The sequence below is a fragment of the Canis lupus genome, chromosome 33 (assembly GCF_003254725.2).
Source record: "Canis lupus dingo isolate Sandy chromosome 33, ASM325472v2, whole genome shotgun sequence".
In the NCBI taxonomy this organism is placed as follows: domain Eukaryota; kingdom Metazoa; phylum Chordata; class Mammalia; order Carnivora; family Canidae; genus Canis; species Canis lupus.
Genome location: NC_064275.1, coordinates 28,263,959 through 28,278,360, shown reverse-complemented (window position 1 = coordinate 28,278,360; position 14,402 = coordinate 28,263,959). Strand labels below are relative to the sequence as shown.

Here is a 14,402-nt window from a genome sequence, read left to right as displayed (position 1 = left end):
TGGCCACGGGGTATTTTTGGCCAGCACCCTACTTGACCTCTCGTCGGGGTGCATGTCCTTCCTCTCATTCCAGGGACGTGACTTCTCCTGGGCTCCCTCCCCAGCTCCTCCTGGCTCCTCTCCTCTCCCAGCCATTTCAGCCTGAGGCCGCCGGGCTCTTTTCTAGGTGGTTTCATTCCCTTGTGTGCAGCACATCGACCTACACACTTGACATTGCCTCCCCGACGGCCCAGAGCCACCCAGAACCGAGTCCAAAGCAGAGTTGACGACCTTCACCTCAAAGATCCAGCTCTCCTGCGCTGTCCCTCGCCTGTGAATGGAACCAGCATCCAGCCAAACACAGAGGCCGAGACTCGGGAAACCTTTGACCTCTTCTCCCTCACCCTCCACGTCCATCAACACACCTTGTGGATTTTGCCTCCTACAATCTCGAATCCATATTCTTCTGTGAACCGATCTCTAGCATCCTAGCCCAGGAATTGTCATTTCTCACAGGGACTCCAGGAGTTCAGGCATCAGCTCTTGTTTCTAAGTCACTCCCCAAATCAGCCATCAGTGACATGATTTCCATGCCATTTCACTTCTCCAACCCTTTCTCTTTTCCACCTCCCCAACATAAAGCCTTAAAATGCCTTCCCTAAATTCTTTTTTTGTTAAGATTTTGCTCATTCATTCATTCATTCATTCATGAGACAGAGAGAGAGGCAGAGACACAGGCCGAGGGAGAAGCAGGCTCCATGCAGGGAGCCCAATGTGGGACTCGATCCCGGGACCCCAGGATCATGACCTGAGCTAAAGTTAGATGCTCAACCACTGAGCCACCCAGGCATCCATCCCCCCTTAAATTCTTAAGGTAAAGCAAATAAACCTTTTAAAATAGGCTGTGAAGGTCTCCCTGACCTGGTTGCTATCAGGGTCTCCAGCCTCACTTCCCTCCACACTTCCTCACTCTGCGCACCAGCCACATTGATTTTCTTTTGGCCTTTTACATTTATCCCAATTCTTCCTGCTTCAGGACCTTTGCACATACCGCCCCGGCTCTCCCTTACCTGATTACCAACCTGCATGTTAGTGGCCTACACAGCTTTCTGATGGTGGCTCAATCTCATCTTTACAGAGAACCCCTCAGCGCACTTTCCACAGTAACAAGGTCACATTTATGTTCTGATTACTGTGTGTCTCCTCCAAACCCTCCAGGTCTATGAGGTCTGAGACTCACCCAACGGCCAGCACGATGCTAGGCACAGAGCAGTCACTTACTAAATATTTCTTGAATGACTACCTGAAAGAAGGAAGGTATTGTGTTGGAGTCTGGGGATACAAAGATGAATGAGCATGGAACTTCCCAGAAAGCAGCTCACAAATTGGGGTGGGAGGGTAGAAGCAGATGAGGGGATGACTACACAGACTCAGGGTGTAACGGGGTGACGCGCACACAGCAGAGGAGCAGCCCAGAGGAGACGGTGCTGCCGGGGCCCGGCTCACCACCCCCGGATGAAGCTCCATCCGGGTGTCTGTTGACTGTTCTCAGCCCTCAAGGATCCCGGTCCTGTGATGTTATGGCTACGCAGCCACCGCCGTACCCCAGCCATGGCCGTGCCACCCCACGCTGCCATGGATCCTCCAGGGTGCTGTCCTCAGGCCCCGGGCCCACTTGAGGCCTGTTGAGGGTGCAGCGTTGCTAAAGGCTCTGGTTACAATGAAAGCATCATGTGGGGCGCTTCAGTCGGGAGAGTTCCGTGCCTTCTGGACAGTGATCTCATCCTAACCTCAGACCGACCCGGGGAGGCAGCAAAGGGGAATGATTTCTCTCCCCACTCTACAGGTGGGGAGACTGAGGTCAATGGAGATCACTGGACTTGGCCAAGGAGTGAGGACAGTTTGGGAACAGGCCTTGGAGGGAAGCCAGGGTCCACCAGCCACACCAGTTGGCAGAGGAGAACTCCTCAGGCCACGGGCTTGTTTACTTGGGTGCAGAAGGACGTTTCATCACCTCTTGGAACCACAGAATGCTAAGGCAGATGGGCCCTCCGAGATCATCTGATTCACCACCCTCGTTTTAGGGAGGAAGAAACTGAGGCCGGAGCACTGAATCTCCTTCACCCACCTCTCTGCTACCTGTCTACCCAGATCCCCTCTCCCCTTCGTTGCCTGTATGGCTAGACTGTGTCTCCCAGGCTCCTTTGCAGTTTGGTGAGCCGGGTGCCCGTGTCCTCCCCAGTGGGATGTAAGAGGAAGGGAAGCAGGCCACTTTCAGGCCTGGCCCTTTCAACGCCCCCATGCTCACATCTGCGTGTTCTTTTCCCTTCTGGTCACCGAGGATGTCAGTTCCCAGGACAACTCGGAAGCCACACATTAGAAAAAGGCGGAGCTGCCGGAGCGCGGGTCCCAGGAACTCTGTGTGGAGCAGAGCCAGGCACCGACGTGAGGGCCCCCGGCTGCCAAGAGAACAAGAGGCATGAAACCTCTCTCACGTGAAGCTGCAGTATTTGAGGGGCCTGTTTCGTACTGCAGTCCGGCCCCGACCTAATCTGGCTCACGGGAGCGGAGACGGGGAGCCCCTGCAGAAGCTCTGACCACACGCAGAGCTGAGCAGGGGGGGGGGGGGGAGCCCCGGCCTCCCGTGGACTTCACCGGCCGCCAGGAGCGTCCCCACTCCCACGCCTGGAGAGGCTAAGGAGGCCCGACTCCTGCCTTGCGCAGGGGGACTTGGCCCGAGCAGCCTTCCCGCCTGTTTCACTAAGGGCCAGTAGATTCCCAGGGCTGGGACGGAGCTGAGATGCCATCTGATTTGTCCCCCTGGCTCCGGACAGGGCCTCTTCGAAGCCCTCCGAGGCGACCAAACATCATGTTTAGATTCTTATGTCCCTGAGATGGAAACATCACAGATGTCCTCAAACACCTGTTCCGCGCCTCCTTGCTGCTGTGTCAGGTCTTTACTGAACCCTAACACCCCAGAGCTGGGGCACCCCTAGCACTCATCTCAGACAACCTTTGTTTTACAGATGAGGAGACTGAGGCTGGGAGCACACAGGTAAACAGCGGCCCAGTCAGGACGGGAAGCCGGGGCTCCAAGGCCAAGCTGACCACCTTCCGAAGGTTCCACCTGCCTCTCCGACTCCGTCTTGCTGTTTTCTTCTGTCCTCCAAGGTGATGAAAAAGTGCCCCGGGGCCATTTCACGGTGATCCATCCTTCCTGTTCTCCTGCGTCCACCCTCCCCATCCCCACGCTAAGCCCTGCACAGGTGATGTGAGCCTGGCTACTGCTCTTGGAAGGCAAAGAGAAGCCTAGAGACAGGTAAGAGGGAGGACCTGTCCCAGGGGCACATTTGCCGCCCGGGGCTTGGTAAGGAACGCGGATTCCCTAGTGGGATCTCTGAATCCACGGGGGAGGCCTGCAAGGCCTGTGACAGCCTTAAATGTTGCTGGTTGCCCCGGGAGGGCAGCTGTGCTGTGGGAAGAGTTGTCTGTCGTGGGGGGGGGGGGGAAGTGGTGGCGACCAGAAGGTCTGAGCACAGCGCCTTGGCCTGGTGGGGCTGGGCTGGCTGAGCCTGGGCCGCTGGGCAGCTCCGCCTGGGAAGAGCCTCTGAGAGCAGGATCCTGAGAAGTTGAGCTGGAGCCATGAGGGCAAACCAAGTTCCTCGCAGGGGGATCAGTATATGGTACTTTCTTGGGCAGACCTGGACATTGCATGAGCGCCCCGGCACGTTGGGTTTGTTTTGTGGTCCTTTACAAACAAAACCAAAAAACCCAAATCCTTGGTCCCCACTGCCCCGCTGAAGGTGAGGTCGTTTCTACACAGCACCCTTTATGTTTTCTGCCAAGTGACTCACTTGGACTGAATCCCTAGAAAGTGGGCCTAGGTCCATCTGCAGCTGCCCTGGACACGGTGATCCGCTCACTGCCCTGGAGGCGGGGGTCACGGAGCCCTGGAGACAGCAGAGAGGAATGGAGAAATGGGGTGCGGCGGAGTCAGGCCTGAGAGGGAAGTGGGCGCTCGCAGCTCCCTGAGCATCGGGTGGTCAGACGGGAGCCCCATAAAAGTGACAAGGTTCCCTGAGGAGCTCCCATATTCATTTCAGTTGAGACCTCATGGAGGTTATTTCCAACTCTGAAGTGGGGGGACCAGGATTAATAATGCCGTCCAGTCCTTCATGGTCAGTCTCATCCTCTTTGGGTCCAGCTTCAGAACTCTGAGCTAATTATTTTCCTGTTTTGAGCCCCTCTTTCTTGGACCTAGACATAAGGAGACTTGCAGTCCCTAAAATTAAGACATTTTATCCTTTACTTACTGGGGAGGGAAGGGATATGGACCCAAACGGAACTCTGACTTGCCAGGACATCTTGTTTTCACAAAATCTTCGAATCTGTCCCCCGGAAAAGTTTTCCTTTAAAATTTAGTGGTCTCTGTGCGTTCTTTTGTTTAGTTTTCCATCTGCAGCCCTTTCTCTGATCAGGAGTCTGTGCCGCCAGGCCCAAATTCACCGTTTTCTTTCCCCTGTGGGCCTGTTTGGGGGTCCTGGGCGGGGGTGGGGGTGGGGGGTACATTTACGCACGGCTCTTGGTAGGAGCCAAAGGTGATGGTCTGATGGTCCGATGGGGACGGAGCGCAGGCCGGAGGGGGCCTGGAGAGCGGGGTGCCTCCCGGGACCCAGCAGCAGCCCCAGGGCAGGGACACGGCTGCGGGGGGGGGGGTCTGGGTGTGGCAGGGAAGGGGCGGGGCTGCAGGGGGCAGGGGCGCGGCTGTGGGGGTCAGGGGGCTGCGGGTCGGGGGCGCGGCTGCGGGGGGCCGTGGGGGGGCGGTGGAGCGGGGGGCAGTTGCAGGGGGGACAGCGGGCAGCAGGGCGGGGGTGCGGCTGCGGGGGGGCAGGGGTGGGGCTGCGGGGGGCAGGGGGAGCGGAGGGAGGGCAGGGGTGCGGCTGCGAGGGGCAGGGGGGCGGCGGGGCGGGGGTGCGGCTGCGGGGGGCAGGGGGGCGGCAGGGCAGGGGTGCGGCTGCGGGGGGCAGGGGGGTGGATGGGGGGCAGGGGGCGGCGGGGCGGGGATGCGGCTGCGGGGGGTGGAGGGGCGGGGGACAACAGGGCAGGGGTGCGGCTGCGAGGGTGCTGCGGGGCGGGGGTGCGGCTGAGGGGGGCAGGGGGGTAGATGGGGGCAGGGGGCGGCGGGGCGGGGGTGCGGCTGCGGGGAGCGGGGGGCAGCAGGGCAGGGGTGCGGCTGCAGGCCGGGCAGGGCGCGATGGGGCGGGGGCGCGGCTGCGGGGGGCAGGGGGGTGGATGGGGGGCAGGGGTCGGCGGGGCGGGGGTGCGGCTGCGGGGGGCGGGGAGGGCGGGGGGGCAGCAGGGCAGGGGTGCGGCTGCGGGGGGGGCGCAGGGCGCGATGAGGCGGGGGCGCGGCTGCGGGGGGGCAGGGGGGTGGATGGGGGGCAGGGGTCGGCGGGGCGGGGGTGCGGCTGCGGGGGGCGGGGAGGGCGGGGGGCAGCAGGGCAGGGGTGCGGCTGCGGGGGGGGCGCAGGGCGCGATGAGGCGGGGGCGCGGCTGCGGGGGGGCAGGGGGGGTGGATGGGGGGCAGGGGGGCGGCGGGGCGGGCCCGGGAGCAGGTCCCGCGTGTGTCCGGGGCGATGCGGGCGGCCCGGGCGGTGCAGAGAGCGCCCCCGCCGCCCCGCGCACCCCCTGCCCCCCATCCACCCCCCTGCCCCCGCGCACCCCCTGCCCCCCGCGCCGGGCAGCAGCAGGGCTCCGGCGGCGGACGCGGGTCCGGGTCCCGGGGGCGAGGCCGGGGCGGGGGGCGGGGCGCGGGGCCCGGAGTCCCCGCCCGCGGGTGACGCAGCCGCCGGGAGCCGCCCCGCCCCGCCCGCCCGCCCCCGCCCCGCCCCCCGCGGCGCCCCACAACTTTTGAGGCGGGGACTGCGCTCCGGCCTCACTCGCCCGCTCCCCGCGCCCGCGGCCGGCATGTGAGCGGGGCCGGGCGCCACCATGGCCTCGCCGCTGCTGCTGCTGCTGCTGCTCCTGCCGCCCGCGCCCGGGGCCCCCGCGCCCGCCCCCGCGCCCGCCCCCGCCCCCGCCCGCCGCGCGCACCCCGACCCCAGCCGCGCGCACCCCCGGCCCGCCGCCGCCGCCGCCCGCCGGGGACCCCGAGGCCGGAGCGCGGGTGAGTGAGCCCGGCCCCGCGGGAGGGGGGAGGGGGGCGGGGGGGAGGGGGGAGGGGAAGGGGGGCCCGCGGGACCCGGGGGGGGGGGCGCGCCGGACACTGGCTCCCCTGGACGCCTCCGCCGGCGGCGGGACTGGGGGTGTGACCCGCCTGTCCTCGACCGCCCCCGGCACCCCTGCGCTGGAAACTTGCCGCCCCCACCCCGGGGTGAACCCGCCCCTCTGCGCCCAGGTCTCCCTTTGAAAGGAAGCAAGGAACCGCCTCCCCCCGCAGACCTCCCGAAGGCGAGCCTCCCCCCCTCCGGGGGTGCTGACATCTTCCCGCCAGGCCCCCCCATCCGCACCCCCATCCTCCCCACCCCCCAACCGCACCCCCATCCACACCCCCAAACGCACCCCCCACCCCCTATCCGCACCCCAACACCCCCACCCCATCCACACCGCACCCCCACACCCCCCCACACACACCCCCATCCGCACCCCCATCCCACCCCCATCCCCAACCCCACACCCCCTGTCCGCACCCCATCCCACCCCCATCCCCCCCATGCCCCATCCACATCCCCACACCCCCCTATCCGCACCCCCCCATCCGCACCCCCATCCCCAACCCCACACCCCCTGTCCGCACCCCATCCACACCCCCATCCCCCCACCCCCATCCACACCCCCACACCCCCCTATCCGCACCCCCCCATCCGCACCCCTATCCCACCCCCATCCCCAACCCCACACCCCGTATCCGCACCCCATCCCACCCCCATCCCACCCCCCATCCCCCCCTTTTCCTTCGGAGACAGAAAGGGCCTCTCCGGGTGCAGAGCCTAACTTTCACACATTCCCAGCTGGCTTCTAAGGGGTCCGGCCTCAGGATGTTGGGAAGGACAAAGGACGTAGTTGGGAACGCGGCGCCCCGCTGGCCCCGAGAAGCGAAGCGGAGACGCGGGGAGGGCTGGGGGGCGGTGCGCAGGCCGCGGGGGGCGCAGGGCTCCGGCCGTCCCTGCCCCCCCATCCCTCTCCTCTCCCCGGGGCTGCTGCTCAGCCACTGCCCGTCCTGCCCCAGAGGGACCTGCCCCCGGGCCTCCGGGCCTCCCCGGGCCTGGGGACCTCGCTGTGCGGCTGCTTCTGCAGACCTGGGAGGAAGGCGCAGGCCCCGGTGGACCGCGGTGCCCCCCCGGAGGAGTGTCCCCTCTTTGGATCTCAGTTTCTCCATCTGCGAAATGGAAGGGATGATCCCTGCCTGTCCTAGGCTCCGGGTGACGGCATGACAAAGTGAAAGTAAAAATAAATGAAAAGTGCTTTGAACAGTCAGCAGCGTGGTGGTGGCAGCCGCTGCCTTCCTGTGAGTGACACGAGGCATGTGCTCGCTCTCTCGCTCTCTCGCTCTCTCAGGGTTTTCCTGCCAAAGCCCGCTTGCTGGCAACGCTAGGTACTGATTCAGAGCTTAGGTGAGGGTTGAGAAGACTTCATCCTCTTCGCTGGCACTTCGTTGAAGTGTCTCCTGTCACCCGCGCTCTCCAGGACAGGAACTAGCTTCCTCCGTGGAGCCCAGGGATGCTTGCCCTAACGGAATAAGAAAAAAAGTTTTTAAAAAGTGGTCAAACCCCCAGTAAAAAGTCAGCTGCATGCTCGGGGTACTCTCACCGCTGCAGAAGTCCTGGCGAACACCTAAGCCACGGGCCGCAAGGCGGAGAAACTGAGGAACGGGAAGGGAGGGGAGGGGAGAAAGGCGCTTGCCGACACCTGCCAGAGACACACCTGTCCACTGTGACCCTGACTTCAGCTGATCTGCCACATACGTTGTTCTAAGGACCACGGCAAGGAGTCCCCGTAAAAGGGCGTGCGTGCCCTGGCTTTCTCAGTAGCGACGCTGCGTAGTACTTTGTTGAGTTTTCTAGATGGAAAGTGCGTGCAGGGGATCGAGGCCATTTCAGAGAAGACCCCCAGGAAAGGAGGCAGGTGTCTGTGCTGACGGTGAGGCATTCCCAGCTGCGGGGCCCCGTCTGCCAGGGGTGGGTGGGCGGGGGGGGGGTGCCGACTTGCAGGGACTTGCAGGGCCCCGGGCCGGAGAAGGCTGCCATGTGAGTCGTGCATGAGTCGTCGCCTTCCTTCTCACGGCTGAGTGTCCCCTGGCTGAGTGTCCCCGTAGATCACAGAAAGCTGGGCGTTACGGGGAGGGGGACAGTGGAGGGAACTGAGGCAGATCTCAGGTGCATGAGGCTTGGGAGGAAGGCACGTGGGAGTCCCAAGCGCAGGTGGCAGGAGGCAGGGGAAGTGGAACGCTCACCTAAGCGGGTGTCTCCTGGCACCCCCACAAAACCCACCCAAGTCATGCCTGCCCTTCAGCTGATGCAAGGCTGGATCTCACGTGGGATGTCAGAAAGGTGAGATTAAGAGAGGAAACCGATCACCTGTTGAAAACCGCTAGAAGCTACTAAGGTGGCTGAGGATCCAAGTGCAACCTGTGCTTGTTTCGTGGCGGGGGTTCGATGCCACTTGGAGGGGAACAGGCCATGATGAACAAGAAAGCCAGCAGGACGTGATTTCTGTGAGTCTGAGTTTCCTTAAACTCCCAGGATTTTCTCTGGACCCTTTTTGATCAGCCACCACGTGTCACAAAGGAAAATCCGCTCTCTCCCGAGGCAGCCGATTCTCAGCCCTGAAGGAGCCTCCAGAGGCCCTCTGGGCCGCGGTGCCCCAGGAGGGTAGCGGCCCTCTCAGCCCCCCTGACAGGTGGCCACCCAGGCTCTGCAGTAAGGTTTTTGTGTTTGGGGACGTGCTCGCTCCTGCCGGGAATGAGCCGCAAGCCTTAGAACTAATGTGCTTTATGTGATTGTTGGGGAGAACTGCCTGCAGCCCCTTCTGCTGTTGGCCCACGGGTGCCTGGCACCCAGGGCTTGGGCTTCTGGATACACGGTGTGAAAAGCAGGGACCAGAGATGTCCTTTTCTTCCTTGGGGCCAGTTCTAGCCCTTTGCGTCTTGGCAGAGTTCAGGAGTAACCATCCTCCTGTTCCATCCGTGAGTCGTTCGCCTGAATCGGGCTGCGAGTCCCCCATTGGCGTGTCCACCCGTGACCCTGCTGGCTGTTCAGACGAAGGTCGTTGCGGGCGTCCGAGCCTGTGGAGGTAGAGAAGATGCTAAGTCCCAGGGATTTCCTTTTTCTTGGGTGTGTGTGTGCTTGTGGGTGTGGGCGTGTGTGTTTGAACAACTCAGGGCTTCTTCTGAGCCACACTTCTGAGTGCTTAAGTTGCTATGCCTTGGTTTTCGTGTTCCTGGCCCCCGTGGCCCGTGCTTGAATTGTGAGATCTGCAGATGAAAGGGGAAGAAAAAGGCTTAAGTCTTAATGAAAATCAATGCAGAAGGAAAGAACTTTCCCACCCAAAGGGGAAATGACGCCGAGTAGCTGAGCAGCCAGCCCAAGGACTAATAATCTTACAAAAATGCAGCTCCCTAGAGCAAAGGAAGCGCTGTGAGCCCAGCCCCTCCTGGGCTGCTACATGGCTGTCGCCTGAAGGGCTGTAACTTCTGGAGGAAGCACCCCATGGGGGCGGGGGGGGGGGTGCAGCAAAGACCCAGGCTGGGCAGGAAGCAGCCCCCTCGGGAAGAGTGTGTGGCTGCCTCTCTCCTGGCTGAGGCTGCACTGAGAAGCCTGAGAAGCCCACTTGCTTTGATGGAGGCTGCTCCAAATAGAAGGGAAGGGTGTGGGGAAAGGGATTCTCATTGGGTGTGTGGGTCTAAAAGCCACATCCTTTTAACCTTGCAAGAACCCTTTAATTGCTTCCCTCGATGGTGCAAATGCTGAACTGGTGTTTTCTGCCCAAGACCCGAACAGCATGTGGGGATAGAAGAGAGACAAAAGATGTTTGGGGCCCAGCTGGGCAGTGGTTGCAATACCTAGTCCTGGGGCGGGGGGGGCTGGGGAAGGGTCCCCCGTGACTTCCAGCAGCCCTGCCAAGCTGGCTGGAAGCAAGTGTTCTTGGAGTTGACTCGTTGCTGTCTTGGGAATTCTCGCAAAGTGAGCAGAGAACAGATGGGAGGGTGGTTCGTTAGCCACTTAACTGCCTTCTTCCGGGGCTTCCCTCTGCCCACCCCGCTTCTGTATGAGCAGGAAGTCCCAGGGAAGGACATCAGTTTGGACTTCCAGCCTTTGAGCACCCATGTGTCTGGTTGGTGCTTTCCCATTTAACTCTCAAAAAAAAAAAAAAAAAAAAAAATCCTGCGAGGGATAGCACTGCTCTTTCACAGCTGTAGGAACTGAAGCCTGGTGAGCTTGGATCATACTGTACGTGGAGGCGCCAACATTTAGATTGATCGGGACCAGATTCATGTGTTCTTGCCACAATACGGTGCAGCCCCAGTGTTCTCAGCGGTCCAGTGGGTGAGGGTGGTTCTGGATCTCTAAGACCCTAGTGCAGCACTGCTTCCCCCCTTCCTCGGGCCCTTGCGCTTGCCCTTTCTTGGGAGATCGGGGATGAGAGGCAGGATGAGGATATAGCAGTGGTGATGGGGACAAGCTGCAGAATAGAGGTTCCAAACAACAACAAAAAAAATTTGGTTTTCTTTTTGGAAATTGCTCCAGACAAGACCGTTAGTCTGCATGCATGCACAGGGTGGCATTTTATATAGGCATTGCGAATCATGCCCCGTCTGTATGCCAGTGCGGACGTTACTGATGCCAGAGGTAGCTCTGTTGATGATCGCCCGTGCGGAATGAGCCGGGCTCGCTGCTGGGAACAGGGCTGGTGTTAGGAGGTGGGTGTTGGGGCTACGCTTTCCATCGGAGTGGAGGTCGAATGGCACCCCGACCCAGATGCTGGAAAGTCACTTTCTAATGTCGTGCATGCCCTCCTCGACCCGTCCCTGTTCAGTTTGCTTTGGAAACAAAGGTGTTTCTATCCTGGCCTTTCCCTCTTTCGTTGAGCACGGCAGATGTGGCGGTCTGTGTCCGTTGGGCTACTCTGTAAACCAGAGAACACCGACGGAGCCCTTTCTGTGGGTGAGGATCTCGGCCAGGTGATGCGGGTGCTGCAGAGCGAGGCTGTGGTGCCCCCAGCAGACCAGAGGCCCTTTGGAGCACCAGCGCCAACACTGGGACCAGAGCAGTTACGATGTGCCAGGGATGCAGAGCGGAGCAAGCAGCACGAGGAGGTTGTACGGACCCCAGGAATGATGGGGAGAGAGGTGACTGAGGTGTGTGGAGGGGGAGAGGCTGCTGGAGGCCAAGGATCCAGGCAGGAGGACGGTGTGGGCTGGATGTGGATCTCACAGAGGGGGTAGGGTGCTGGCATCAGCGAAATCCCAAATACGGAAAAGCTCAAGACTGACTCCTTCCTTCCGTTTTTTCTTTCTTTCCTCCCTCCCTCCCTTCCTTCCTTCTTTCCTTCTTAAAAAAATTTATTTATTTATTTTAAAGAGAGAGAGAGAGAGGAGCGGTGTCATGGGGGGACTCGGGAGGGGCAGAGGGAGAGGGAGGGAGAAAATTCCCCAGCAGACTGAGCAAGGAGCCCAACTAGGTGCTCGATCCCACAACCCTGAGATCACGACCTGAGCCAAAATCAAGATTTGGACGCTTAACCGGCTGAGCCACCCGGGCGCCCCTCTAGAGCTCAGCTTTTCCAATGGAAGTGGTCAAGAGCTGGGAAGTCGAGGGAAGAGGACGGTGGGAAGACCCATTAGGGTCCAGAATCATAGGAGTGTAGACCAGAGTGGAAAGGAGGATTTGGGTGGATCATGGGGAGCTCTCAAGGCCTGCTTGAGGCGTTTGTTTTTGTCTCATCTGCACTGAGGAGCCTCTGACAGCTCTCGAGGAAGAAGCAGTATTGTTTGCTCGGTCAGTGTTCCTTTGTGCTTGGCGCTGGGGCTCCTGGATGGACCACGCGTGCGTCCGCCCTCCCTACAGCCCAGGACTTGTTTCAGAGGGCCGGCGTGTTATCCCTCCCTGTGTTGGGGGAAACCACTGAAAGCAAGGCATGGACTAGAGTGGGGGCAGTGCACGTTGGAAGGGAGCACTGCATGGGCCTTTCTTTTTTTCTTTTAATTTTTTTAAAGATTTTATTTTTTTTTATAATTTTTTTTTTAAATTTATTTATGACAGTCACACAGAGAGAGAGAGAGAGAGAGGCAGAGACACAGGCAGAGGGAGAAGCAGGCTCCATGCACCGGGAACCCGACGTGGGATTCAATCCCGGGTCTCCAGGATCGCGCCCTGGGCCAAAGGCAGGCGCCAAACCGCTGCGCCACCCAGGGATCCCAAGATTTTATTTATTTATCCATGAGAGACACACAGAGAGAGGCAGAGACACAGGCAGAGGGAGAAGCAGGCCCCATGCAGGGAGCCCGACGTGGGACTCGATCCTGGGACTCCAGGATCACACCCCGGGCCGAAGGCAGATGCTCAACTGCTGAGCCACCCAGGGGCCTGCAGGGCCATTTAAAAGAGGAAGGTGGGGGAGCCTGGTGACTGCCTGGCTGTGGGGATGACGAGGACAATGGTAGGAGCTGCCTCTGTTGGGGGGCCGCTTTCACTGTAGAACCTGTAACCCCTCCCGGCAGAAGTGTCCTTGTGGCCGTGGAACCGAGCGGGGCCCCCGGAAGCCGGGCCCAGAGTCAGCCTGGACGGGTGAAACCACTGGGAAGAGGAGGCAGGGCCCTGGCCGGGTTGGGGGCGAGCATCCAGTGTAGCTGGTAAGAGAGGACGCGGCGCCGGCCCAGGAGCAAGCCGGACCTGAAGCTGCCGCGGGGAGCGGGGTGGTTTGGAGGCCGGCGGTGTCCAGGGCCGCGGGTTTGAACGTAGTGCCTGGTTTATGCGTAACACTGCGACAGGCTGTAAAGGCGCACGTAGGTTAACATGAACCTGCCTGGACCTGCTGGCTCATCCTCATCCCCTACTCTGCCATCGGGAGTTGCCAACGTGATCCACTTGTTACTTAAATGAGAAGCTGAGAAGCACTCAACAGGCATCTGCTTCCCTCGCCCTCCACATCTTGGTTTTGGTGGGGGAACGGCGACCCCGGCTGTTTCGGTTTCTCGAAGGATCACAAAGCTGCCCTGAGTCTGCACCGCTCTGTTTGGCTCTCCTTGCCTCCGCTCACGCTCTCCCTCTGATCCATGTACACAGAGCCCAGAGCGATCTTCTTAAATGTAATTCAGGTCGCCCCACTCTCAGGCTGAAAACCCTCCAAGGGCTTTGCATTGTACTTAGAATAAAATTAACAACAACAACAACAACAAATCCCAAATCCAGACTCCCTGCTGGAATACCCGGTCTGTAGGACCTGGCCGGCTGACCCTCTGGCCCCTTCTTCTCTGCTCCCCTTCTAACCACACCAGACAGTTGTGTGCACCTGCCACACTCCTTTGTGTCCTGGAGACGAGGCACACGGTGTCCCCTGCCCGTGGTGGAACCAGCCCTCCGGGCAGAGGGAAGAGCCAGTGCAGGGGCCCTCAGGTCCCAGCAAGCTCGCCCCTCTTGGGATTGGGAAGAAGGAAGGGCGCCGTGGCTGCATCGCGTAGGGCCAGCAGCACGGTAGGGAGGTCAGATGTTCCCCGTGCCCCATGCGGGGTGAGGCGGAGAGCGGATTGGGAAGACGAGGCAGGAGGTGAGGGGGGCAGGCCGGGCTGGCTCGGTGCCTGACACATGGCGAGCGCTCATGAAAGTAGGTCCAAAGACCGAAGGTGGAGGTAGAAAGAGGAAGGCCGGCCTGCGGTAATGCTTCTCTGACCGCCCGGCCCTCGTGTCCTGGGACCATCAAGCACGGGACTGGGCGATACCTTCGTCATACTGTACCTCTCTGTGCGACGGACAGAGGACTGGGCGGCCCCCTCCGGCCGCGGGAGGGGACAGAGGGCCAGTCCGGGGGGTCGGGGTTTAGAAGGACGGCTCCGGCCTGGGTCTTCTGCTTGCCTGCCTGCTTCCCCGGTTGGCACGGGAGCTGTCGGAGGCCAGGAGTGCACCTCCCTGTTAGGCGGAGGGAGCCCCTCCTCCCCGACATTTGCTCCCGCTGGAAGCCTGCCTTGCTGTCCCGTCAACAGTGAGGCCACAAGGGGACACTTTTGACTTGGGCTCAGGACAAAGTGCGAGCATCGAGGTGTATTTCCAAGCTGCATCATCGTGTCTGCCTTTTAAAGATTTTTTTTTTATTTTTTTTTTTAATTTTTATTTATTTATGATAGTCACAGAGAGAGAGAGGCAGAGACATAGGCAGAGGGAGAAGCAGGCTCCATGCACCGGGAGCCCGACGTGGGATTCGATCCCGGG

At 60.8% G+C, this 14,402-nt stretch overlaps 1 protein-coding gene across 1 annotated transcript in view; it reads left to right on the top strand.

Annotated features, from left to right (window-relative positions):
• Positions 1-5,955: 5,955 nt before the first annotated feature.
• Positions 5,956-14,402, top strand: part of HEG1 (heart development protein with EGF like domains 1) — an 89,676-nt gene continuing 81,229 nt past the window's right edge. The window contains exon 1 of the mRNA XM_049105405.1: positions 5,956-6,145. Within this exon, the coding sequence (XP_048961362.1) occupies positions 5,971-6,145 (175 nt within the window). The 5' untranslated portion in view covers positions 5,956-5,970. The remainder of the gene's footprint in view (positions 6,146-14,402) is intronic.